The sequence below is a fragment of the Dipodomys spectabilis genome, unplaced genomic scaffold (assembly GCF_019054845.1).
Source record: "Dipodomys spectabilis isolate Male_0828 unplaced genomic scaffold, ASM1905484v1 ptg000102l, whole genome shotgun sequence".
NCBI classification, from domain to species: domain Eukaryota; kingdom Metazoa; phylum Chordata; class Mammalia; order Rodentia; family Heteromyidae; genus Dipodomys; species Dipodomys spectabilis.
Window position 1 is genome coordinate 2,895,901 of NW_024870779.1, and position 27,085 is coordinate 2,922,985.

General features: G+C 42.0%; 2 protein-coding genes across 10 annotated transcripts in view; both read right to left on the bottom strand.

The window, feature by feature from the left end:
* Myo6 (myosin VI) overlaps positions 1-1,953 on the bottom strand; it is a 135,376-nt gene extending 133,423 nt beyond the window's left edge. For 4 of the 7 annotated variants that reach the window (XM_042687095.1, XM_042687094.1, XM_042687093.1 and 1 more), the window contains exon 1: positions 1,710-1,953. The gene's annotated coding sequence lies outside the window, so the exon portion shown is untranslated. Of the gene's footprint in view, positions 1-1,708 lie in introns of all 7 variants that reach the window. The other 3 variants (XM_042687091.1, XM_042687092.1, XM_042687096.1) reach the window with 3 other exon arrangements.
* Positions 1,954-20,370: 18,417 nt separating this feature from the next.
* Positions 20,371-27,085, bottom strand: part of Senp6 (SUMO specific peptidase 6) — a 99,286-nt gene continuing 92,571 nt past the window's right edge. For all 3 annotated transcript variants that reach the window (XM_042687073.1, XM_042687072.1, XM_042687074.1), the window contains 4 exons: positions 25,796-25,884; positions 23,599-23,667; positions 23,343-23,493; positions 20,371-20,873 (listed from right to left, as the gene is read on the bottom strand). In XM_042687073.1, coding sequence (XP_042543007.1) covers positions 20,667-20,873; positions 23,343-23,493; positions 23,599-23,667; positions 25,796-25,884 — 516 coding nt within the window. In that variant the 3' untranslated portion in view covers positions 20,371-20,666. The remainder of the gene's footprint in view (positions 20,874-23,342; positions 23,494-23,598; positions 23,668-25,795; positions 25,885-27,085) is intronic.

The following is a 27,085-nucleotide window of genomic DNA, read 5'->3' on the forward strand; positions in this document are numbered from 1 at the left end:
TTCAACTTTCTAAAGAAAGCTGCATTTTCGAACCAGAGACAGCCCAGTTGTCTAAACAATGGGCTACATGATACACCACAGACTCCAGGCCGAGCCACAACAGGATGAGAAAAGAGGCTGGGCCTCTCCAATTTCCTGGCCTCTGTTATTTTAAAGCTTGATCACATAAACATAAACAGGGGAAAACTCTTTTCACAGAAGCCCCGTGGGACTGACTTCGGATCTTTGCTTTTAATATCTCCTTTGAGTTTACATTAAATATTAAAGCTGCCCACATTTCTCCTTCCACAGGCATATTCTAGAGCAGATTATCATTTCCTGAAGTATGTCAGTTTCGATCATGATCATCTTTTCCTAAAGATGGTACTTCTGTTCCTGACTTTTATATTATTGGATTTAGGAGAGGATTTCCCTGTGATATTTCCACGCATGCAACGTTATGCTTTGAACCAATTCAAACCTCCCTTCCCACCCTATATCCATTCCTCCCTGCTCTCCTCTCCTCTCTACAATTCAATCCGGAAAACAAGTAAGTAACTTCAGCAGGGAAGGCCAATAAATCCATAAATAAGGCATGGAAATCAACAACGCACATCTGCATTACACTAAAATGATTTTCTGTTTACCACCGTGCACGTAATTCCTGCGCAACAGAAAACACTGGGAATGAGCTGGAGATTTAAAAGTCAATGAGCGATTCTCAAGGGCCACATTGTTCCCAGCCGCCACCGCCCCCCCCTCCCCAGCCACACCTCTAGCCAAACTACTTTGTAACATTTGTGGCTGTTTAAAAATAGTAATAATAATAATAATAATGCTAGAAGGTACTAGGGTCGTTTTTTTTCCCCCCGGAACTTTGTCCAGATGGAAAACCCCAACTCAAGACGTAGAGGAGAGTTAATTTGTACAGGAATGTTTTGCTGCTAACCTTTGCACCATGACCACCACCAACCAAGTTCAAGATTCGCGTTTTATGGTGTGACCATCGCCTCTGAGAAACCTTGAAGAGGTTTTAAGGGGGGGGGGGGCGCCACTCTCGAACTCTTGACTGTATTTGCACCCAGTTTATGCATCTACCCCACCAGTGCCTAGCACGAATAAAACTTACCCAGCACACCGATCCCACAGGGCGGTGTTCGGGGGCACCCTGTAGTATCGGAGTTACCGCGTAACCCTCTCCATTACGTGATTCAGTCAGTAATGGTTTTCTGAGACCCTGGGGAAGCATTTCTGACTCGGACGTTCTAGCAATGCTTTCTTTAAAAGGAAAAGCCACGGCCGACGGAGAGCAGTCGCCTGGCTTTAGGGAGTGTGTCGGGGTGGCCAGGACGAATATCTAGTTCTCCTCCCGTCCCACACCAGTAAACTGGCACCGTCCCAAGGCCCCGGACCGCCTAGAGCCTCCGCGCGTCCACGCAGGTCTCGGACGTGGTTCACTCGTGTCCCCTCGGCGGACACCACCGCGCTCTCCTCCCGGCTCTGAGCGTCGACCAAGGAGAAGATGCGGCTGCGGCGGGGGTTCGGGTCCGGGGGGAACACCTGAGCGCCCGCGTCCGCCGGGGACGTACGAAGGGGGGTCCCGGGGAAGGAGCGAGCCAGGGCCCCTCACCCGCTCCCCCCCAGGCGCTGCCCCGGGCCCGCCGAGCCCGAGGAGGCCGCGGCGGGGCCGGGCCCGGGAGCAGCGACGGCGCCCCGCGCGACCCCACGACTCACCGGGGAGCGGGGAGCGCGGGCAGGTGCGCGGCGGCCGAGCGCCCGGTGGCCGGCGAGGCTGCGGGACGGGTGCGGGCGAGGAGAGCGAGGGGGAGCACGACGGCGCGGATGAGCCGCAGGACCGGGCGACGTCGCCGACCAGGCGGAGGCTCGCTTCCTGCTCGGACACCAGCCGGTCGGTCTCCGCCTGCCGGCCGGCGCCCCACCAAGTCCCCGGCCCCGCCGCGCGCACGTCACGGCTACGGAGCGCCCGAGGGGGCGGGGCCTTGGAGGGCGGGGCGCGGGGGCGCGCGGCGGGGGGGCACGGGGGCGCGCGGTGGGAAGGACACGGGGGCGCGCGGCGGGAGAGACACGGGGGCGCGCGGCAGAAGGAGGGCGAGCGCAGAGCGTGCTGCCGGCGGGGGCGCGCGGCGAGGAGTACGGACACGCGCTTCAGAGAGCCCTGGGGCGTGCGGCGGGCAGGGGCATGGCGGGGGCGCGCGGCGGGGAACGCGGAGGGAGTGCGTGGCGCGGGGGCGCGCGGCGTCCGCGGTCCCTCCGCAGCCCGGCGCCCGCCCGGGGGTCCTTGTTGCTCCCTGGCCGTGGGTTGGTCGCGGCCGCCGCCAAGCGCGTCCTGTGCGTCAGGTTGCGGTGCGCCGCAGTCTGAGCACAGCTGCCCCGAAAGTGAGCGAGCCCGGGCCGCGCCGGGCGGGCAGGAGCGCGCGCGACTCCGGGACCCAGGTACACCCCCGAGCAGGTCACAGGTTCGCGGCCGGGCAGGTGCGGTCGGTGGCCGCCCGGGGCCGCAGCGGCGTCCCCAGGCTGCTTGCGGGAGAGATGGACTGTCCCGAGCGCATCCTCCCGTGTCGCACCGTGGGCGGTGCGGCGTGCGGGACCCACGCGCACGGAGCCGCGGGGGGCCGGTGGCGGGCTCGGCGCACGGGGCGACCTCGCGTGTCTCCAGGTGCGGTGTGAAGAACAAGGCCCGGCGGTGGGAAAGAGGAAGGAAAACCAAAATAGGAAACTTCAACTCACAGCCGTGGCAGAAGTCGGAGTCCAGATTGTTAAATTTACCCGACTCAACTCCAAAACAAAGCCAGGCCCCGCGCCCACGGCCCGCTCCCGGAATCCTAGCCACGCGCGAAGCGGCCATCCGAGCTCGGTTCGAAGCCAGCCCCGGCAGATAAATCCCTGAGACTCAAACCTGCAAAAAATCGGAAGCAGAGCTGTGGCTCAAGTGATAGAGTGCCAGCTCTGAGAGGAAAAAGCTCAGGACAGCACCCATCCCCTGAAGAAAAGCTCCAGTGCTGGCATCAAAGGAAAAATCTGAATTCAAAAAAAATGAATATGGCTCTGTGCTCAGTCCACTGCTTTGCCTTCATTTTGCATTTAATATGAAGAGTCTTCGGCCACCCAATGGATGCCATTATTGCAGCTGAGGATTCCCTGTAACTGATCGCTTCTGCCTTTTTTGTTTGCTTTGGTCTCCCTACTTGCCACCCATGACTGAGTCCCTTTGGTTTTAGTTCCAGGATGTCTCTTCATTAGATACCACCATTATCTTTTTCCAGGTCACCACCATTCCAAGTCTTGCCTATCCATCGGCTACTCTTCAGTTGGCCAGATGATAGTAGTACCCTCCTGTAACCCATGCTCTACAAGGCCACCAGTTAATCATCTCTAAAATAAAAGACTGATGCCCGTGGCTCACACCTGTAATCCTAACAATTCAGGAGGCTGAGATCTGTGGATGAGATTCAAAACCAGCCTAGGGAGGAAACTTCTGAAAGACTCTCCTCTCCAGTTAATGACCAAGAAGCCGGAAGTGTGGAGCTGTGGCTCAAATCTTAGAGCACAAAAGCTCAGGGACAGCACCCAGCCCTTGAGTTTAAACCCCACCAGCACAAAAAATAAGAGTGATGATTTGCTCTACTAAAAAAATAATAATAATAATAATTATGGTCTCCTCTGGTCTCAGTATAAACTCCAATCCCTTCAATATTTTTTTTTACTTGTTCTTCTGCTGGAAACGAAAACTAGAACCTTGGACATGCTGGATGAGCTTTCTACCACTGATCTACAGTCCTGGTCTTAAGATAGCTTATAAAATCTTTTTTTTTTTTTGATGGGGCTTGAACTCTGGACCTGTGCACTATCCCTAAGCCGGTTCACTCAAGGTTAGCATTCTACCACTATGAGCCACCGTGCCATTTCCAGCTTTCTGTTGGTTAATTGGAGATAAGAGTCTCATGGACATTCTTACCTAGGCTGGCTTCAAACCATGACCCTCATATCTCAGCCTCCTGAGTAACTAGGATTACAAGCATAAGCCACTTGAGCCCAGCTCTTAAACACTGGTTACATAACTGGGTTTCCAGCTGGGCACTGGTGGCTCACGCCTATAATCCTAGCTACTCAGGAGATTGAGATCTGAGAATCTCAGTTCAAAGCCAGCTCAGCAGGAAAGTCCATGAGACTCTTATCTCCAATGAACCAAAAAACTGTAAGTGGAGTTGTGGCTCAAAGGGTAGAGTATTAGCCTCTAGAGAAAGAGCTCAGGGACAGCACCCAGGCCCTGAGTTCAAGCCCCAGAATTTACATGCATGCATATATACATACATACATACATAAAACTGTAACCTGTTATCAAGGTTAAAATAAAATATGCAACATTGATACTATATAATACAAAAGTTACTGTAGAAAACAAAGGCTCAAGAAAAACTAGGCTATGGCTTTCCTATACCAATCTGAGGATCACTGTTCACAGCCAGCCGGGGCAAAAAAAGTCTGTGAGACTCTTTATCTCCAACTAACCACTCAAAGCAGGAAGTAGAGCTGTGGCTCAAATGATGGAGTGCTAGCCTTGAGTACAAAAGCTCAGGGACAGCACCTAGACCCTGAGTTCAAGCCCTAGCACTGGCATCAACACACAAAGCTGAAAGAGGGGATTTGCCGCATTGTTCCTGAAAATGTTTATTAAGTAAATGAAAATGTTCCTTGGGCTGGTTTCCTTGCTTTAAAAATAGCACTTTCTTAAAATAGATCGAGGATGCACCAAAGAATCTTTAGCCAGAAAGTTTCTAATTTGGTATCTGTCATAAATATGACCCAATAGTTAATAACCACGAGCTTGAAGTAAACATGACATGACATGACATGACATGAAATGAATTCCCAGAGAAATACTGTACCCCGCATTCACTCACCTGGGCTTTCTTGAGATTTAGATTTATTATACAACTCATCTTTACTGGCCAATCAACAAAATCTCAGTGGCACATGCTGCTTCACTCCTGGCAAGCACGTGGGCACCGCGGGCAGCTCTAGTTAGGCAGCTCACCAGCACAGCAGCCTGGTGAGTCCTCCTCGGGTCAGAGGTCAGAGCCTCTGGTGCCTCTTCAAAGTTACACTCAGAATTAGTATGTACCACTGCAGCTCACATTCTATTGGCCAAAGGAAGTCACACAACCAAGCCCAGCATCAGTGGGTTAGGATGAAGCCAGGCTGGGCTTTGCTACCTGGGGTCCCACGCCACTCAGGAGACAAACAGGATCCTGGGCAAAATCATGTGAGACTCTATCTAAAAAACAAACTCAAAGTAAAAGGACTTGGGCATGGCTAAAATAGAAGTGTGCTTCTCTAGCAGGTGTGGGGTTCTGAGTTCAATGCTGGTACCCTTCTCCTCCCCACAAATGGGGTAAGGGTGGGAGGAGAGCAGGAGGAATAGTCTTTTCATAGACATGATCTCTCTGAAGGCTGGTACCAGTGGCTCACGCCTGTAATCCTAGCAACTCAGGAGGCTGAGATCTGAGTGTGTCATGGTGCAAAGCCAGCCTGGACAGGAAAGTCCATGAGACTCTTATTGCCAATTAACCAGCAAAAAGCTTAGGGTGGACATGTGGCTCAAGTGGCAGAGCTAGTACTAGCCTTGAGTGAAAAAGCTAAGAGACAACATCCAGACCCTGAATTTAAGCCCTAGTACCAGCACATAAAAAGAAAAAGAAAAGAAGAAAAAAAGAAAGAAAACAGAGGGAGGGAGGAGAGAGGGAGGGAGGGAAGGAGAAAGATGTCTGTGAAAGAATTATTATAACCCAATAATCTAAACAATCAAACTCCTGGGCTCAAGTATTTCTCCTTCCTGAGTTGCCCTAGAAGCTGAGACTACAGGCATGTACTAGCATACCCAGCCTTGTGTATTTGGATTCTGGTGTAAAAATGTTAAACTCAAGTTATTTTTATGTGTATGTTTACAGAAAAAAAAACATTGGCTCTGTGAATTAAGCAGCTCACATGTTACACTCTACCACCGAAGCTATACCCCAAACAAACTGGCAAAAAAAAAAAAATTAAAAAGCCAAGCACCTATAAACTGGGGTTCTTGTGAACCCCACCTTTCTTAGGTTTGATGATTTACTGGAATAACTCACAACTTGAGGAAACATTTAGAACTGAGGAACATCCAAATGGAAGAGGGACAAAGGTCTTGGGGCTTTCCATGTGGTCTTAGCCTACTTTCGATGGCCATAACATATACCTGAGTTTAGGTATTTTTTTATTTTATTTTTTCTTTTTTGGCAGTCCTGGGGTCTGAACTCAGGGCCTGAGCACTGTCCCTGAGTTTCTTTTTGCTCAAGGCTAGCGCTCTACCTCTTGAGCCACAGTGCCACTTCTAACTTTTTCTGTTTATGGGGTACTGAGGAATCAAACCCAGGGCTTCATGCATGCGAGGCAAGCACTCTACCTCCAAGCCACCTTCCCAGCCTGAGTTTGGGTAATTTAGAATAGAGGTTTCTTTTGTTCATGGTTTTGCAGACCAAAAAGTCCGTATCTAGGTGGCGGGGATGGTGAGGGCTTCCTGGTAGCGTGGTAACATGACAGAGGGGCTCACATGGTAAGACAGAAAAAGCATGCTGGCACCACTCTTCACACATCACAGGTCCCCTCACGGCCTCCCCAAGGCTCACTTCCATCTCCACTGAAGTCTGAGTTTGGGATTACGTTTCTAGCACATGAACCTTGGGAGACACATTCACAGCCTGGCACACACCTTCCCTTTCCAGGCACACCCCCTTTCAAAAGCATCCTGATTGGTGCCAGGTTAGCCACCATGGCCGGTGAGTGCCCAGCCACCCTCTCCTCCACGCAGGCCAGAGATTGGGTGTGAAATTAAAGACCCAATGGAAGCAACACTAAGTGAATGTTTAAAAAATACAATTGGGCTAAGGGTCAGTGGCTCACACCTGTAATCCTAACTATTCAGGTGGCTGAGATAGGAGCACTGACTGAGGTTCGAAGCCACCTTGGGCAGACAAATTGGAGAGACTCTCATCTTCAACTGTACAGCAAAAACTAGAAGCTGAGCTGTGGTTCAAGTAGTAAATGGCCAGCCTTGAGTGAAAAATCTGAGAACACAAGGCCCAGTGGAGCACCAGTAGCTCATGCTTATAATCCTAGCTACTCAGGAGGCTGTGATTTGAGGCTCAGTTCAAAGCCAATGTAGGCAGGAAAGCCTGTAACACTTTTATCTCCAATTAACCACAAAAAAAAAAAAAAAAAAAAAAAAGCCAGAAGTGAATCTGTGGCTCAAAAGGTAGGTGCTAACCTTGATCATAAAAGCACAGGGATAGCGCCCAGGCACCAAGTTCAAGCCCTCTTTCCCCGCAAAGCACACACACACATGGCTCCAGTTCAAGCACTAGTACAGGCATCAAAATATTTTTCTTATATATATTTTTTTTTGGGTCCAGTCGTGGGGCCTGAACTCTGGGCCTGGGCACTGTCCCTCAGCTCTTCAGCTCAAGGCTAGCACTCTACCACTTGAGCCACAGCGCCACTTCCGGCTTTTTTCTTTTTGCTTATGTGGTGCTGAGGAATCGAACCCAGGGCCTCGAGCATGCAAGGCAAGCGCTCTGCCACTGAGCCACCTTCCCAGCCCTCAAAATATTTTTCTAAATAAAAATTTAAAAAGATAGTGTCAGGAAGCCATTCAAGGAATAGAATTTATCCACACAGCAAGCTGTTACCTGGGAATATGACCTTCAGTCACCTCGGTCTTCTCTTTGAAGTTAAGAAACTTAAGAGGTCTGGAAAAGAGGAAGGGAACTCCTGTGCCTGTCTGTGTGTGTACTCATGCGCACAACAGTCCTGGGGCTTGAATTCAGAGCTTTTTTGTGCTCAAAGCTACTGCTCTACCACTTGAGCCCCAGCCCCATTTCCAGTTTTTTGCTGGTCAATTGGAAAAAAGAGTCTCATGGACTTTCCTGCCCAGACTGGCTTTGAATCTCATTCTTCAGATCTCAGCCTACTGAGTAACTAGGATTATAGGCGATCAGCCTCCTGGTTTTAGTTTTTGAGTAGAGTCTTTCATGAGCTTTCTCTCTTTGTATTGAGAACACTATATACTTAAAAACAATGTTTCTCTTTTGTTGATAAATATAGTAAAAATCCAGATTACAATTTTATAAACCTCTGTGAATCCACTTGTCTTTTTGCTGCTTGTTCTGTCACAGAAAAGGTTTTTAAAGTTGCCAACATTATAGGTAAAGCCAGGCACAAGTGCTCATGCCTGTAATCCTAGCTACTCAGGAGGCTGAGATCTGAGGATCATGGTTCAAAGCCAGCCAAGGCAGGAAAAGCTGTGAGACTCTTATCTCCAATAAACTACCAGAAAACCAGAAGTGGCACTGCGGCTCAAGTGGTAGAGTGCTCACCTTAAGAGAAGAGCTGAGGGACAGTGCCCAGTCCCAGAGTTCAAGCCCCACAACCAACAACAACAACAAAAAAATTACATTTGCATATTTATTGATGATATAAAACTAATTCAAATTAACTCAAGCTAGTTCACAAACATTTCTAAGGTGCTTTCTGGGTGCAATCAACCTTTTAACTGTGCTTTTGATCTTTTTTTTTTTTTGGTTGTGGCCTGGGCATTGTCCCTCTCAGCTCTTCAGCTCTTATCACTTGAGCCACAGCGACACTTCCAGCTTTTTCTGTTTATGTGGTGCTGAGGAATCGAACCCAGGGCCTTATGCATACAAGGCAAGCGCTCTACTACTGAGCCATCTTCCCAGCCCCTTGATCTTTTAAAATAAATGTTTAGGGAGGTCAAGGGAAGAGAAGGTAGATGGAGTGAGGAAGGGTGGGTGAATATTGTCATAATATTTAGTATACACATGTGAAAGTGGAACCCAGTCACTTGAGGGGATGGGTGGGGTTGGGAGAGATGGGGGAGAATGATGGAAGGGGTGACATTGCTCAAGATGCACTATACTCATACACTAACTTGTTGAAATGACACCCTTCTGTGGAACAACTTTAAGATGATAGAAAGAACTAAAATAAGTAGTTAAATGCTTAGATCCAACCATTTGACCCTGCATGGGTGTGGTGGTATATACCTGTAGATCCAGCGATTAAGGAGGCTGGGGTACAGGGTCATTTAACTCAGGCGCTCAGGCCAGCTTGGAAATATTGACATATCTTATCTAAAAATCAAGCCAATGTGGAGTTAGAAGTACTGGTTAGTGGGCAAGTCTTGCCTAGCATGCATAAGGCCATGAGATTGATCTCCAGTATCACAATCAAAATAATAATTAGTCATGCCAACAATGATAAAAATAACTAGATGGAAGTGGCGCTGTGGCTCAAGCAGTAAAGCACTCGTTTTGAGCTGAAGAGCACAGGGACAGCACCCAAGCCCAGAGTTCAAGCCCCACGACCGACCAAAAAAAAAAAAACTAGAGATCTAAGCACCAATGGCTCACACCCATAACCTAGCTATTCCAGAGGCTGAGATCTGAAAATTGTGGTTACCAGCTAACTTGGGCAAGAAAGTCTGTGACACTCTTATCTCCAGTTAATCACCAAAAAGCCAGTGGTGGAGCTGTGGCTCAAGTGGTAGAGACCTATCTTTGAGCAAAAAAGTTTAGGGATAGCCCACAGGCCCTATGTTTAAGCCACAAGTCCAATACAAAAACAAACACACACAAAAAAATAAACCCCAGGGAATTACAAAACCATTTGCCTCAATATCTAAATATTTGGAAAGTTCAAAAATTTCAAATACAAGTGGGTTAAACTTTACATTCAAATGTAAAACACTGAGAACTTTTGAGTGAGATTTTATAATTATTGTCATGAGAGTACAGCAACATATCAAAGTTGGCATTAGAGAGTCTTACTCATGTACATTTAAATCTTTCATGATATATTGGATCTTAGTGTTGATGTTATTCACATGTGGATGTTAGTTAGCATCCATGTAATGGTTTTTAAGCAACATTGTGTGTGTGTGTCCTGGGGCATGAACTTAGAGCCTGGGCATTGTTCCTGAGCTCTTTTGTTCAAGGCTAGCGTTCTACCACTTTGAGCCATAACGCCATTTTTTAACCACGTTTCCTGCCCAGGCTGGCTTTGAACCATGATTTTCCTATCTCAGCCTCCTGAGTAGCTAGGATTTTAGGCATGAGACACTGGCACCTGGCTAAGAAACTCCCCCTTCCCCCAATCCTTGAACTCAGGGCCTGGGCACTGTCCCTGAGCCTCTTTGTGTGCTCAAGGCTAGCACTCTACCATTTGAGCCACAGCGCCACTTCCAGCTGGAGATAAGTCTTATGGGATTACAGGTGTGAGCCACTAGCGCCCGTCTAGGAACAGTTTTTTGAAGAGTAAAGTATGTTATCAGAATGCACCTCTTTCAAAAGTATAAGAATTAGTTCTTGAAAATTTTCAGTTGTGTGTGGAGGAGGAAAAGAGAAAGGACATTATAGAAAAAACTACACAGATTTAGCTGGATGGGTGCCTCATGTCTGTGATTCTATCTGCTTATAACTTATTCCTATCAGGCCAATCCATGCAAAAAGGTAGCAGGAAGCTATCTCAACAAGACAAAGCTGGGCACTGTCCTGCAAGTGTACTTGTGTGCATCTCAGCTATGTTAGTGTAAATTGGAGGATCAGGGTCCAGGCTGGGTAAAAAAACAAGTCACCGTCTAAAAAAGTAACCAGAGCAAAAAGGCTATGGGGGTATATAGTTCAGGTGGCAGAGCACCCACATAGCAAGTACAAAGCCCAGAGTGCAAATCCCAGTAGATACTGTCTCCAGCTGGTGAGCCATTGCTGCCTGGGCTTGGTAGGTTACATGGCAACTTAAGAAAATGATGGCCAAGGGCTGTATCTTGAGAATATTTTCTCCCTAGGAGTCTCATGATGATCCTATTTATAGCCAAGTCTCTGAAGATTTAATGATTAAAAACAACTGCAGAACTGTTCTGAAGATCTGCTAACTAACATTTCAAATTCTGTGGATAATAAGCAGAATGTTTAACCTAAAACTCCCAAGCGAAATGGACGGCCCAGAGAAGAGTAATAACAATGAGGAATTTGGATTTCTGGCTCACTTCAGTACTTGCAATGTTCTCAACTATGCCCTAAAAATAGAAAGTTTTTCATCTTTCCATCTAAAAGTCAAGACTATATCTCTCCAGTCTGACAGGTTTTGGTATATATCCATCAGTAAAACTGGCATTTTTTTCTTTCTGGTCATATGCCCTTCTTGTTAATCTTTTACAATTTTTATTTGCTAATTAATTTGTTCGGGGAGCTTGAAACTCAAGGTCTTGTCCAGCTTTTTCACTAAAGGCTGGCCCTTTACCACTTGAGCTAAATAGATCCACACTGGCTTTTGCTGGTTAAGTGGAAATGAGAGTCTCTCAACTGTCTGCTTGGGCTGGCTTCGAGCCTCAATGCTCACATCTCAGCCTCCTGAGAAGTTAGGATTACAGGCACCTGGCTAATCTCCGTACTTTTCCTATGATCCTACTAACACTGTTAAGCAGGGCACTGGTGGCGTATGCCTGCAATCCCAGCTATTCAGGAGGCTGAGATCCAAGGATCGCAGTTGGAAGCCAGTCTAGGCAAGAAAGTCTGTGAGCTTCATTATCTCCAATTAACCACCATAAAACTGGAAGCGGAGCTGTGGTTCAAATGGTAGAGCATTAACCTTTAGCAAAAAAACTCAGAATACGTGCCCAAGTTAAAGACTGGCACAAAACAAACAAAATACTATTGAATAAAGTAGGAGAGACCCTAGCTAGTTCTTGACCTTAATTTAAAAGGTTTTGTTTCTGACATGTATGTACTACTTGTTCCTTCCCCTCCCCTCATCAGTGCTTGGATGGAACCCAGACCACCCCCCCCCCCCCCCCCCCCGCCCCAGAGCTCCACTTCTATCTTCTCACTTCTGAACTGATTTACCATTTTTTTTAAAGGCATAATTGAATTCATAAATAATTTGGGATAGTTTCGATCTTTTCATGGTCTGGAATAGTTGCCTCAGATTTAAGTTAAAACTTTGAATGTAAGAGTTGATCTAAAAAAAAAAAAAGAAAGAAATGTACTCATTATCTTACCCATGTAATTGTAACCCCTCTGTACAGTATTTTCACAATAAAATTAAAAAACAAAAACAAAAAAGAGAGTTGATCTAGGGGAAATGGAGCTGTGGCTCAAAGTGGTACAGCACAAGCCTTGAGGAAGGAAAAAAAAAAAAAAGCTCAAGGACAGAGCCCAGGCCCTGAGTTCAAGGCCCATAACAGACTAAAATAAAAGCAAGAGTTGCGGTAGGGCTGGAGATGTAGCTGGCTGGTTTAGTGTATGCCTAGTGCAGGGCTGAGGTTTGATCTGCAGCACCACTCTATCTGCCCATTCAAAGAAAAAGAAAAAAGCCACCCACACGCCCAATCAGTTGATCTAACTCTGGCACATTTTTTGGTAGCAACTCTTTATCATTTTACCAATATCTAATCAAGTTGTCTACCTGCTGAATCAGCTCTGGTATTTTCTGACATTCAGAGAATTCCTTTATGTCCCTCAAGCTTCCAAATTGTGATCATAGAATTAAATGTTAATCTCTGTTTAATTCATCTATCTGTAATGTCTTTCTTTTGGCCTTTAAAATTTTGATGTTTTATCAGGCTCAAAAGATAATTTATCTGGGGCTGAGAAGGTGGCTCAGTGGTAGAGCGCTTGCCTTGCATGCATGAAGCCCTGGGTTCAATTCCTCAGTACCACATAAGCAGAAAAAGCTGGAAGTGGTGCTGTAGCTCAAGTAGCTAGAGTGCTGGCCTTGAGCTGAAGAGCTGAGGGACAGCGCCTCAGAGTTCAGGCCCACGACCAGCGAAAACAAAACAAAGATAATTTATCTTTTATGATTTTTTTCCTGATAGCATAGTAGCATGGAAGAATAAGTTTCAGTTCACAGGCTTTAATTTTTAAATTCCTCTTCCAAGTTTTTTTTTTGAAACAAATGGATTGTTTTCTTACTGAATTTTAGCATGGAGTTTCAGTTCTTTTATCTTTCATTGTGTGTCTAATAATGGAAGTACTTAAATTTATATATTTTTCCTGTTTTTTTTTTTTACTGTGTCCTATAGTTACTCAAATGAAGCAATGCACAAATTACAAAGTAGAAACTTCAGAAATAAATCTCAGTAAGACATGAGAAATACAGAACTTTAATGTGAAACTGGGCTTTTAATAAAGGGGTACTGGCACAAATGATAATCTTGAAAAAATTCTTGAGAATAAAACACGCATAAATTTTTTGTCACGTACAGAAATAAATGCCACATTTTTATTACTTAAAATTTAAAAAGTTTCTGAGAAATATTTGACTGTATATACTATCCTGAGTCAAGAAGCGGCTTCTTAATCAGTATTGAGAACTCAAAAGCATATGCAAAAATTCTACTATGAAAAATGTAAACAAAGCCTAGAAATAACACATTGATGAAGTACATTTAGTAACCAGGCCTGGTACTACCTATCTGTAATCCCAGCACTGGGGAGGCTGAGACAGGAAGATCATGAGGTCATGCAAGATTCTGCCTCAAAAACCACAACAAAAGAACAACAACAACAACAACAGCAAAAACCACAGCAGCAACAACAAAAACCCAAAAAACACAGATGGCAATATTAAATATCAAAATCTAAATATTAATGGGCAAAGAGTAGCCATTGTAAAAAAAAATGCCGATTGAAACTGATGATCAAAGAGATGCAAATCAAATAACAGTAACTTTATATGTGAAAGACATAATTTAAAGATCTATAATGTTATTGGTTCTGATGTACATAAACACATGTGTATAGGCACATACATATATGGGATTTTTTTTTGGCAGGACTGGGGTATGAACTCAGAGCCTTACATTTGCCAGGCAGGTACTCTTACCATTTGTTCCATGCCCCTGTTCTGTTTTGCTGTATTTTTAAAAACTAGAAACTTGTGTTTATGCCCAAGGACGTGGGCCACAGTTCTCCAATGTAGCTGGTAGGGCATATATGAACCACCACTCCCAACTTTATTGGTTGATATGAAGTCTCACAAACTTTTCTTTTGCCTGGGCTGGCTTCAAAAACCATGATCTCATTGATCACAGCCTCCCAATTAGCTAGGATTACAGATGTGAGCCACCATGCCTGGTGGGAAAAGGTATTTCAATGTCATTACAGGAAATGGAAACGCTTGCGATCCTTTGGGAAGATGTTCATAATAATTGGAAAAACCTGAATGCATGACCTTTGTCCAATCCTGGCAGTTTATTCCAGGAAAACAGGATGGCGGGCATATAAAGGAACGGGGAGAAAATGTTTTTTGTTCATGAATTCATGGTGTGGTAGTCACAAGAAGGAACAGGTGACTGACTGCTAGTTCTCTTTGGAGATCGAAGTGTGCATTGACTTGCTCAGGCCGCTGGCAATGATGCTGCTTCTGCCTCATGGGAATTTTAGGGGTCAATTGTGGAGCTGAAGTTTGCTGTCCCATTCTGGAGCAGCCATGAAAGCCAGATCAACTTACAGCTCCATTGCTCTGGGAAGTGGAGCGAAGCAGCAGAGCTCCGCTGCTTTCCTCTGTGGGACAGACAGCCTGACCCAAGTCAGGAAACTTCTGGGTGGGGGTGGGGGAGTAGTCCTGAGTCTTTACAATTATCATTATGGCACAACAAAGTCTAGCAAGATTGACCAAGTAAGGCAACAGCTGAATAACTCCCACAAGATATTGCTCAAAGACAAAAGGTTTTGAAAAGTGCTTCTAGAATTCTCCTAGCGGGGTTGGGGGGGGGGAGGAGAGGAATTCTCCTAGGTTTGACACACACACACACACACAAAATTAACTTTTCTATTTTAACCATGGTGGGGCTTGAACTCAGGGTCTTATGGTCTCCATTTTACTTCACTCACATCTGGCATGTCTATCATTTGAGCTATCCCTCTGGCTGTAACAAATCTATACATATATTCCTATATAGGATGTATAGCAAAAAAAAAAAAAAATACGAATATAGGGAAAATAAGAAAAATTGGTGGGGCTGGGAAGGTGGCTTAGTGGTAGAGCACTTGCCTTGCATGCCTGAGGCCTTGGGTTCGATTCCTCAGCACCACATATGCAAAAAGAAAAAAGCCGGAAGTGGCGCTGTGGCTCAAGTGGTAGAGCACTAGCCTTGAGCTGAAGAGCTGAGGGACAGCGCCCAGGCCCAGAGTTCAGGCCCCACAACCAGACCACCCCCCCCCAAAAAAAAAGAAAGAAAAAAGAAAAATTGGTAAGTAAAAACAGGTTAAAAGTTAAAAACGAGCAAAATGTTTTAGTGTTGATTCACTTGCTCCAGCTATTCATGTTTTCTTGTAAGTACAAATAAAACATTGTTAAATAGGGTAAAATAATTTCATACCGTACTCTGCAGAACGCTGGTGATATTATTCTACAGGCCTCATGGCCAACCTAAATCCAAAACTATGGAGACCAGGCCAGCTGTCCTTGCAGTTCTAATGCAAGCTTAAGATTTCACAGGTAAAAATGTGTGGGGAAAATGATCTTCAAAACAAGGTAATCTATGAGACTGTCATTAATAAAAAAACAACACATCTACATTTTTTCCAACATACAAATTTCTTTCCTATTCTCAACTCAATTTCCTGATGCCCAGATCTGCTTGAACAATTTTTATTTCCTAGGTAGGTCATGTGGATACTACAAGTCGATTTTCCTCAACATCACTGACATCCAATTAGCTGTGGCGGAGGACTGGATGGCGGCACACGATAGGAAACATAACTAAGTTACAGGCATTCTAGGAGGTCCTCCCAGCATATTTGGAAATATTGCAGAAATAGTCAAGTAGAAAGAATTGCTTTTACAGCTGTACAGTACTTTACCTAGTAAACAGAATACTTTCATTTAGTTCTAATTTTACATTTTCTTTTCATGGTATTTATAGAAAATATAAGTTTAAAATTTGTCAAAGCTGGCTTTTCTTTGGTAGCTTCATTTGAGAAGATAGTTTTGTCAATAATGTATTCAGCTAGTTCTTTTCATTTTTAGCTTTACATGTTTAAACTATCTTTACCAATGCTTAGCTCATGAAGAAAAAGAAAAAAAAAAGGTTTTTGACTTTAACAAAAGATCCTTTCCAGCTGATGGTTCGTATTTCTTAAAGGAAGTTTCAAATGAAATATCCAAGTCTTATTTCTATCACAAGTTAACTGTCTAATTTAGCTACTACAGCAATTCATAATTAGTAGTGACTCATGCTCATTCTTCTCTCCTACTGTTGTGATTTTTTCATCACATGTGAACACATTCCTCCTCTACATGAAATGCTTGCAGCATGACTTTCATGGTAAAGAACTGACATCTTCAACACAGGTTCTAGGCTATTTATCCTGAACCTCATTTACACAGGCCTTCTAAGAAACATACCCTAAAAAATTAATGTAATCCAACCAACTCCCGGAAGCCTAGTTTCAATAATAAAGATTCTGCCACATTCTGTAAAATATGATCATCTAATTTATTTTCATTTTTGATCTAGTACAGCTCCTATGCTCTTTGAGCAAGATTGAGTCCAAATGCCATGACTCTTCTTTTTGGGCTTGTTTGTCACATTAAGTTGGGTAGCAACTGTACAAATATTATCTCACAAGGTCATTGTGAAAGATTAAATGAATTTATCTAAACCAATGTCTAGTATTTGTTTCATAAACAAAGCTATTATTATTTAGAACAAATCATTTTTCCTACCTCATGGCCTTTGACAGTCTGAGTGCTATTCCTTACATCACCTCTAGAAAGTTATGTCTACCAATAGTTCAAATGTTACACCTCTGGAAAATTCTTAACCTTCTAGATTAGGCTGAATTCCCTTAATACACTCTGCTTTATCCAAAAGGCATACACTGGAGAAGGCCCATCTGTAACGAAGGTAAGAAAACATTTGGTTTTGTTTCACCTCCGGCACGTAGTGGCTCATAGTAGGGATGTTTCTTTTCATCGAAGTAAGTCTTATGCTATTACCATGTATAAACCAAATTATGGTAACAAACTGTTAACAGGCTTGAATACCTTTTCAGTTAAAGAAAAAATATAAAGGTAAATATATATGCTATTATTTTCACTGAGTACTTTTTTTCTTTTGGCACCTTTCTTGGTTTTAGATACTCCTTACTCTAGCACAACTCAACCAGAATGGCCTGCACTAAGAACCTGGAAGCTTTGAACCTTTCCAAGCTTTGGGACCACAAGTGCGATGGAGGATACTCTGCCATTACGTACTTGGACTGGCTTCTTTCCAAGGTTCACATTCCTTCACTGGGTCAGCCCTATTTGGGAAAATTTAATGTTTGGAACAGTAACTTTCGGACCTTTTTGCTTCCTGAAGGTAAAGGGACAAAATGTAGCAACAAAAAAAAAAAAAAAGAAAAGAAAAATTCTGAAAAATGTCCGCCCATTTGCTTTAGCAGGCAGCACCTGTGGCATTCTGATCTGCAGAGACAAGCCTCTGTACACTGGTAGCCATTTTAGAAAGCTATTCATTCATGAACATGTTAGGCTGCCTGCCTTCCAGTCTCCAGCCACTCCTTCCACCTCTAGACAGAGCGGCAGGTTACCGTATCTCTTCTAGGCATGTGGCACCATCCTGCTTCATCTATGCTAGGTCCTGTCCCATTCTGTGATTTCACTTGGGTCTTTACTTTTGGGGGAATTGTTTTTACATTCTACCATAGAGACCAGAAATAGTTTTAAGGAGATAAATACTGAATTCACTTTGGTGACTTAAAACAAGATACAAATATGATCACTTTCTGTTTTCAAATAAAACCCCCTACATTTAATTCACTAAGAGTTTAAGTCTAGGTTACATGCAAAGGAAAGCTAGCCTTTTAGGTCTGAGTGAACTTGAAATACTAGTTTTCAGTTGTCTGAAGTATGTTCAGCAACGGCAAAGGAAGGGACTAAGCATTACCTTTGTTCCCTCAAATACCAACACCTGGGACACATACAAAATTTATGGCAAGTAATCTAAAACTCTTCTAAAAATGATTAACTGTAATTCTACCCAGTGAGAAAATCAATACAACAGACCTATTTAATAATTTAAGACATCAGATACCTGTCATGCAGTTTCAGTGTCTAGTAACAAACTCTAGACCTTAAAGTTCTGTTTCACAACACGTAAGTACTCATCACACATTTTAAAAGGTTGCCATCCACTTTATACCACATTTAGAAGGACCAGAGTACACAATTATAAAGGGAATGCACAGATATTAAAGATTCTCATGTCTAGAGGCACAACCATACAACTTCCAAATGTTTCAATATATATACTGCAGTCATTAGCTTAATTTTCAAAACGAAAAGTTCACACAGGGTGGGACAAATACTATCAAATAGCTCAGTATTCTCCTCTAGGAAGTTGACGTGCATCAATCTATATCTCATGTAGAAATAAAAAATATTTGACGTGTTGGCCCAAGGGAAAAGTTGTGATTTTAGCTTATCAAAACTGAAGAGAATAAAATGTAACCAGAAAAGAAAAGAAAAACAAGAAATCATTTTAGAACAACTTTTGTTTGATTATGATGCCCAGGCAGGCTGTCCTTGAGTTCCCAGACTCAGGCAATGCTTGTGGCTCCCAGGCCTCTGGAATGATCAGCAATCCCCCATGCCTGGCTCTTAAAATTGTTCTTTCAGTGCCAACACATTCTGGCGAACACAGTTCATCATTTATAGATGTAAGTATGCCAGTTTTACTTACAGCTACTTCTATTTTGTTTTTAAGTGTTTTCACTTGTCTTAGCTTGATAGAGATCCAAAAGTATTTGGTTATATTTAGTTTAGTAAAATAAAACTTTTTTTTTTCATGTCTGGCAGTAGCTCTAAGGTATTAGTAAAAAACAAAATGAAATAATCAGAAATGCAGAATGTTACGACAGCTCAAAACACAGAAACATAAAATCCATACCACCAGTGGTGATCTGAGGTTTACATTTTAAGTACTGAATCTCCATAGGCCTTTTTTGTTAACCACATACTCAATGACCCAAATACCCATGGATTTTATTAAATTCAAGAAAATGACCTAATTAGTGGTCACCATGCCAGATGGTCATTAGAAACAGAATACTTGCTGCTGATGAAAATGGCCTGTTTATTCTATTTTTGTTACATGTACATTTAAATAAATTAAAATGTAAATTTCAAGTCTCAAAAGTTGATTAAAAAAAAAAGGTGTACCACTCTTTTTCAATAATGAGTATTGTACAGACATATTCAAGATAGCTATGTGAGTTGTAAATGTGTCATCAAAAGCTTCACATTTTAGTATTTTCTTTACTGGGATACAAACCCCTGGCCTTGTGTGTTTTAGGAGCTACCTACCACTCAATCCTACCTTTTAGCATTTTTAAAGGGAAATTCAAAGTGGAAGATTTCTGCTGCATTATGAGATTAAAGACAGTACTTTCATGTTTAAAAATAATTTGCACAAAAAAACTCAAAGCAAAAAGTCTTGATACTTTATCAAAATAACAAGAACAAATGATCAATGAAAAAATAGCAAAAGACATTACAAAAAATAGTAAATTCCTATTTAAAGCCTGTGTTTACACAGATTAAAAATGTTTGTCATACATATCACACAGATTGCAGCATACTGTGAGCTGTAATATAGAAAGGTAACATTGGATATTTGACAGTCAAGCTGTACTTATCAAATAGTTTTAACCTGAGTCTTCAATATCTTCATACATTTGCCACAATGAAAGTAGAATTTTTTGGAGTATAATTCAAGGGTAGACTTCTTTAAATTGCTCTTAATACTGTTTCTTAACTATTTGAATAAATTCAGTAATATTTACATTTTGGGGTTCTCAACACACGTATGAATCAAAAACTTTTTTCCTTCTCTTCAAGCATATGAAGATGCCTTTTTAGTTCAAAACGCCTTAGATTTAATTTAATTTTCACATTTTTAGAAAATATGTAGAAGATCTCTAAAGGATTATCATAGATCATTGACTATTCCCATGAAATAAATCATACACACTGAAGAACTGTATATACAAGTTAACTAAAGAATATCAAATTAGCACGGTGCCGGTGGCTCACGCCCGTATTCCTAGCTACTTAGGAGGCTGAGATCTGAGGCTCGAAATTCAAAGCCAGCCTGGGCAGGAAAGTCTGTGAGACTCTTATCTCCAATTAGCCACCAGAAATCCGAAAATGGAGCTGTGGCTTAAGTGGTAGAGCACTCGCCTTGAGCTGAAGAGCTGGGCCCAGGCCCAGAATTCAAAACCCACGACCGACCCAAAAAAAAGATAAAAAATCAAATTATTATTTTTCCTATAAATAGTTTCTTTTATTTTGTGTTTAGAAGTTGTAGTTTTAAGTACTATTAACAGAAAAAACATAAAAGCTTCCTAACAAGTGAAAAAAATAATTATAAATGCTGGAAAAATTGGCCTCATTAACATATTTACACACTTTTACTTAATACATACTCCTTTGAAAATTTCTTATATGACATTTATACAAGCATTAACATTTCCAAATCACTTCAGGTCTTTACTGTCTAGAGCCAGAGTTGGAAGTCACTGAGTAAGGCGGGGCAGGGGACAAATGACCGCAGGTCAGTGTGAGACATGGCCGACACACTGCCCCACTCCCTCGCCCGGTGCTGCTTCTGAGCAAGTGTCCTTGTGCTGCTGCTTCTCTTTGCTCTGAGCTTCCTGAAGCTTTAGAATTATGTTTCGAATTTCTTCTCTTTTTGTTCTCATTCTTGGTGGAGGAAACCAGTTCATTAAGTTCATAGGTAGTTCAAAATTAAGTATTGGATTCTGAAAATAAAGAGTAAATACCTATTAGAAAACTCACATATATGAACCCCTAACATTTTAGTTTCAATCACAAAACACTCCAAAGTTAAAAAATGAACTATGAACATTTTGCATGCCAAACACTGTGCTAGGCACTGGAGAGACAGGACAATTTCTGCCTACACATCGGTGCTATGCTCTAGATTCAGGATTGGCAACCTACAGACAAGCCAAAATCTACACACCACCTGCCTTTGTAATAAAGTCTTACTGGAACATGGACACACTAACTCACATATGGTTTGTTAACTATTTTTACAACAGTTGAACTGAGAGTCGCAAAGATAGGCCATTGTAAGGTCCACCCTGGGAAGGTGAGGCAGACTCCTCTTGGCTAAGTCTCCCCAGTACCTATGTCACCTAGTAACTGGCACACTTGGAGCCAGTCACCTCCCCCTCCTCCGAAGTCACATTCTGGGCCTCACCCCAACCACACCTCCCATGGGACACACTATGGGAAGGTCCTAGTTAAGCTCTAAGGTCACATCCAAATCTGGCGGTGCCACACGTTCCCTTATCTGGCCACAAACACCACCACCACCACCCCCAACCCCTTCCTAGTTAAGGCAGGGAAAACCAGCCCTCAAGGCCCTTTTGGCCAAGCCTCTCCACTAGGCAGGGGGCAGGCAGTTCAGAATAAATAAACGTCTCTTCCTACCACAATACTGACATGGTGTTCTATTTATTGGCTACTTAATTAAACCTGCCTACTTTAATTTACCTAACAGCCATATGACTAGAAACCCTAAAATATTTACTGTCTGGCTTTTTATTGAAGCTCTGGCTTAAACAGTAGAGTACCTGCCTTAAGAGAAAAAAGCTAGGTGAGAGTATGAGGCTCGGAGTTCAAGCTCCAGTTTTGGCACAATAAACAAATGAAAGGTATGTAATAATTCAACAACTAAAACAATGGATATGACAAAGACAGGCAGGAATGTAGAGCAGGAAGTTTGAAAATAAACATCTGGGAGCTCAACACAATTTCAAAAAGATCTGTTCTTTACACTAAACCTGAACAATATGCAGATGTCAGCCAGGCAAGGAGTAACAGAAGCAACAGGGCAGAATGGTATGGAGACAAAAAAAAAAAAAAAAGACATCAAACAAAAAAAGAAACAATGACTTCTAGCTGGATGAAATCTACCAGAATTAGAAAAATGAAGCAATATGCTTTAATAAAGACTGGTTCACACAAGCACTGTTAGGCCATATGAAAAATTTCCTTTTTAACAGCAACAAAAAGCCCCTATAAAATGTAAAGTAGGAAAAGCATCAAGAAACTGGTGTAGCAAGCCAGTGGCTCATGCCTGTAATCCTAGCTGTTCAGAAGGCTCAGATCTGAGGATCAGGGTTCCAAGCCAGCCAGGGCAGAAAAGGGAAACTCATCTCCAGTAAACTACTCAGAAAAAACAGAAGTGGCGCTGTGGCTTAAGTGATAGAATGTAGTCTTGAGCACAAAGAGACTCCAGGACAGCACCCAAAAGAAACTGGTAGCACGCTTAGAGTACTGCTGAGCTCAGAGAAGCAGCAGGGATAATGCATGCATTTGGAAGAAAGGAGATAACCTAACTAGAAAGATAGTCTCCTTTTGAACTCAAAGGGAGAATGATTAAAAAAAGACGAACAGTGGCAAATGGAGCTGGGAGCATAAATACCTCAAGCAGTATATGTGTGAGGGGGAAGCAGAAGCAGGAGTTAGTCTGGATCACAGCAAGTTTCTGTTAAGGTGAACAGCACCAGTGGGAGGGGAAGTTGGTCAGTGTCAGGGCAGGTCAACAAGCCTTAGACTAGAGATCCGTAAACTGTTTATTTTTTCTTGCTTAGTCCCAGATTTGGAAATTGAACTCAGGAGCTGACTGCTGTTTCTAAGCTTTTCTTTGCTAAAGGTTAATAGTCTATTACTTGAGCCACAACTCCACTTCTGGTTTTTTGGTGATTAATTAGAAAGAGTCTGATGCAGTTTTCTGTTTGGGCTTACTTTGAACTGTGATCCTCAGATCTCAGCCTCCTGAGTAGCTAGTATTACAGGTGTGAGCCACTGATGCCTAGCTTTTAAATGCAGTATTTTTCATTTGTTTTGTTGGTGCTGGAGGCTGGACTTGGGGCGTTGTGTATGCTAGGCACTTTATCTCTTGACCTGTGTCTTCAGCCCAATAAATAGCATTTTTTCTTAAAAGTTCTCCAATTTGGGAAATTTGTTTGCTCCCTGGAATAATTTTTGAAATACAATGGGAAGAGGTGACATTGGTCAATTAACATTGTACTCATAACTTAACATGGAATTGTAACCTCTCTGAACAATTACTTAATAAAAAAAAAATTTACTTTGCAAACTCTCTACAAAATACCTACTCATTATATTTATTATATGAAAATAAAGTCAAATACAGCATTTCATTATTATATGAAATCCAATGAAGTGAAACTTACCTCAAAAAAGCTCTCTACGTATTGCAAGATGTACACACCACAATCACTGAAGTTGTTTTGCTGTGGAACTTTTGGATTAGAGCCTTTCATAACATCTTTGGAAAAGCTTCTTTTACTTCCTTTTTTAACTTCCCATTCCACTTCTAAATACCTACAATAATGCATATGTAGTAAGAATACACAGATATGTAAATGCACATACTACCTCATCTCTACTGGAATATGAAACAAAGCAGGGGTGCAATTTTAAACTTACTCTCTTAGAATTTTGACAACGTTTGACCGAGAAGGGCCTCTAAGTGAGTCCATAAGTAAGATACAAGGTCTGTAGGGTAGAAAGGACCAAAAGTTGCAGACTTTATAATGTTACAAAGCATGAACAGATTGAAATAGTACAGCAGGATTTAAAACCGCTGGGTGCCGGTGGCTCACTCCTGTAATCGTAACTACTCAGAGGCTGACATCTGAGGGTAACAATTCAAAGCCAGTCTGGGCAGGAAAGTCCATTGAGACTCTTATCTCCAATTAACCACCAGAAAACCAGAAGTGGCGCTGTGGCTCAAGTGGCAGAGCACTAGCCTTGAGTTAAAGAGCTCAGGGACAGTGCCCAGGCCCAGAGTTCAAGATCCATGACTGACAAAAAAAAAAAAAAAAAAAGATTTAAAACTTTCAAAATTATTCTTATTTGTCCAGTAATTACTGGGAGGAGGGAGAAGTAATCCTTAAAGACATATATAGTCCAATAATATTTTAATATCTATAGCTACATTAAACATTATATGATTAAACACTAAGTTTTGATAATATAACTATATTTGAGTTTTAGACATTACATCACCAAAAGGTTCCTAAATTTCTTCAGAATTTAGTAGAAAGTCAAAATAAACTTGAAAATGTCATTGTTTGTGTCAGTCCTGAGGCTTGAACTTAGGGTCTAGTGCTGTCCCTAAACTCTTGTCTTAAGGCTAATGCTCATTCTACCATATGAGCCACAGTTCCACTTTCAGCATTTTGGTGGCTAACTGGACTAAGAGTCTCACAGACTTTCTTGCTCGGACTGACTTTGAACTGGGATCCTCAGATCTCAGCCTCCTGAGCAGCTAGGATTACAGGTGTATACTGGGTCCCTGACACAAGTATTAAAATTTAAACCTCATATTCTAAAAACAAATGAAAGAAAAATAGAGACATATAATACTCTAAAAATCTTTTTTTTGGAGGGGGGCCAATCCTGAGGCTTGAACTCAAGACCTGGGACTGTCCCTGAGCCTCTCTATCACTTTAGCCACAGTGCCACTTCTGGCTTTTTCTGTTTATGTGTTACTGAAGAATCAAACCCAGGGTGTCATGCATGCTAGGTAAGCAATCTACCATTAAGCCACATTCCCAGACCTAAAAAAATCTCATTTTTAATTAAAGTCTATTGTAGAAAACAAAATATATCCAATGTAGTAGTATTATTTGCCCCATGATTCTACTTCAAAACACTCACTAGGTCGATCCAAACTTTTATAAAACAGTATTTATCTAAAGTAAGGACTCTAACATAATGTCAAAGTTCTGAAATATTTGAGGACCTCAGTTCTTCCTAGCTAATATTTTATGGATTTGGAGCACATACCTTTCTCTGTCCCAGCTCCACATTAAGAAGTGAACCCAGAGCCTTGTGCATACTAATCACATGCTTCCATCAAGCCATACCCCAACTCTGGAACAAATTATCAACTATTGATGGTCTCCAGATTTTCTTATATAAAGGAGGTTTGCCATACAAGTTCCTTGAGTTTCTGCCAACATTTTCTATATGTAGGTCTATATGTAGGTCATACTTTATCGTCTAAGGAGTTTGAGAATGCACATGTCCTTCTGAAAACCAACAATGACTTTTCCAGGTATAGCATCTGAACCCTGTCCTTTAGTCCTCTTAAACTAGCTACAGACCTAAGATAAACAAGGCCCAAGCCCATGTTACTATATTTTGTTTTTTGTTTTGTTGGTCCTAGGGCTTGAACTCTGGGCCTAGGCGCTGTCCCTCAGCTCTTCAGTTCAAGGCTAGCTAGTGCTCTACCAGTTGAGTCACAGCACCACTTCTGTTTTCTGAGTGGTTTATTGGAGATAAAGAGTCTCACAGGCTTTCCTGCCCTGGCTGACTTTGAACTGTGATCCTCAGATCTCAGCCTTCTGAGTAGCTAGGATTACAACAGGTGTGAGCCACTGGTATCGCGCCCATGTTACTTACTGACATACATGATACTATTTAACACTAACAAAGAGAAGGCTAAATTTATTACTCCTTGCCGTGGAGAGAATGTCTCATCCTTTCTCAAAGATTCTGGCAACATTTGTGAATTCTCCTGAAGTGTTTTTATATAAAAACTTCCCAGTCATATTTTATTCAGAATGTACGTAAATGAAACATCATACTGCTTATAAAATATAGAATTAATACTTACTGTTTACACAGAGTAGGCTTTAAGTGCCACTGCCCTATTTCTGAATTGCAGTTGTCATCAGCCAGGAATCCATCATCGCTGCTATCATCCTATAAAAACAGTCTACAGTTAGTATTAGAAACTGTTATCTAAATAAACAATAACCAAATGTAATAGCATCAAGGACAAAAAAATTCCTTGTACCAATTATGGGGAAAAAATTTCTATGTAAGTAATCAAACACTAACTTTCATTGTTACTTTATTCCAATTATCTAATGCTACAACACCGACATTTTAGTGAGAACAATCAGAAATTTACTAGAAATTCCATTTACTCCATATAGAATAAATAAAGTTCTAAAAGATTACAAATTATTTTACAATGGGACATGAATAACATTTATTTCTTTTATAATTTTTCTCATAGCAAAAAAATTTAAGGGGATTTGGCAACTTTTAATTTTTTAAACAAAACTACATATTTACTTCATTTGAGAGAAAATGATTTTAGGATGTATCTTTCTCTGTCATGAATGTAAAGTGAACGAGGCTTTTCTTATTTTTTCACTGAGAAAAACTCTAGAATTTTAGGCTGGAATAATCAATAGTAGCAATAATTAGATTACATTAACAGATAAGTGCTATAAACCCAGAAATGATTCAGATTTCAAAGTTTTCTGGATTCTAGAATATGTGCATAGACATTACCACATAAACATTCTTAATCTAAATATCTGAAATTCACATAAAAAATTTGAGGGTTATTTTGGGTTTCAGATTAGGAATACTCAACCTATAAAAACTAAAGGGAAAAACAACAACGCTTTACAGCAATACAATGCAAACCAAAGAACCACCACTCTTCTCCACAAGCCCCTGTTCCCCCCTAAGTTCTGTTGTTCCCAAGAAGATATTGGAGAGAATGAACTCATCGTCTTCTTTGTTAGGGTAAACTCAAAGTTTGTTCTAACTAAACAAAAGTTAGAAAATTAAGAAAATAGTATGCTGTAGGATTCTTATGATCTTTCTTCTCAAAAAACACTCCTTTTTAACTGAAGCCACAAAATTTATCTTTAAAAAATATTTCCTGTGCTTGTGTACCACACATATCTGAAAAATAAACCAAATTTTCTTCAGTGTCGTTAAACTAAAGGTAAAGTATGGCCCATGATTATATCGACAGAGGAAGCAGGCATGGTGGTGGCTGAACTGGAAAGAAAGAATTGCTTTCTTAAAATATGACATTGGGAATCAAAGCCCGCGGACTACCACTGAGCTTGACAGACTTTGGCAAAAAAGAACTTTATAT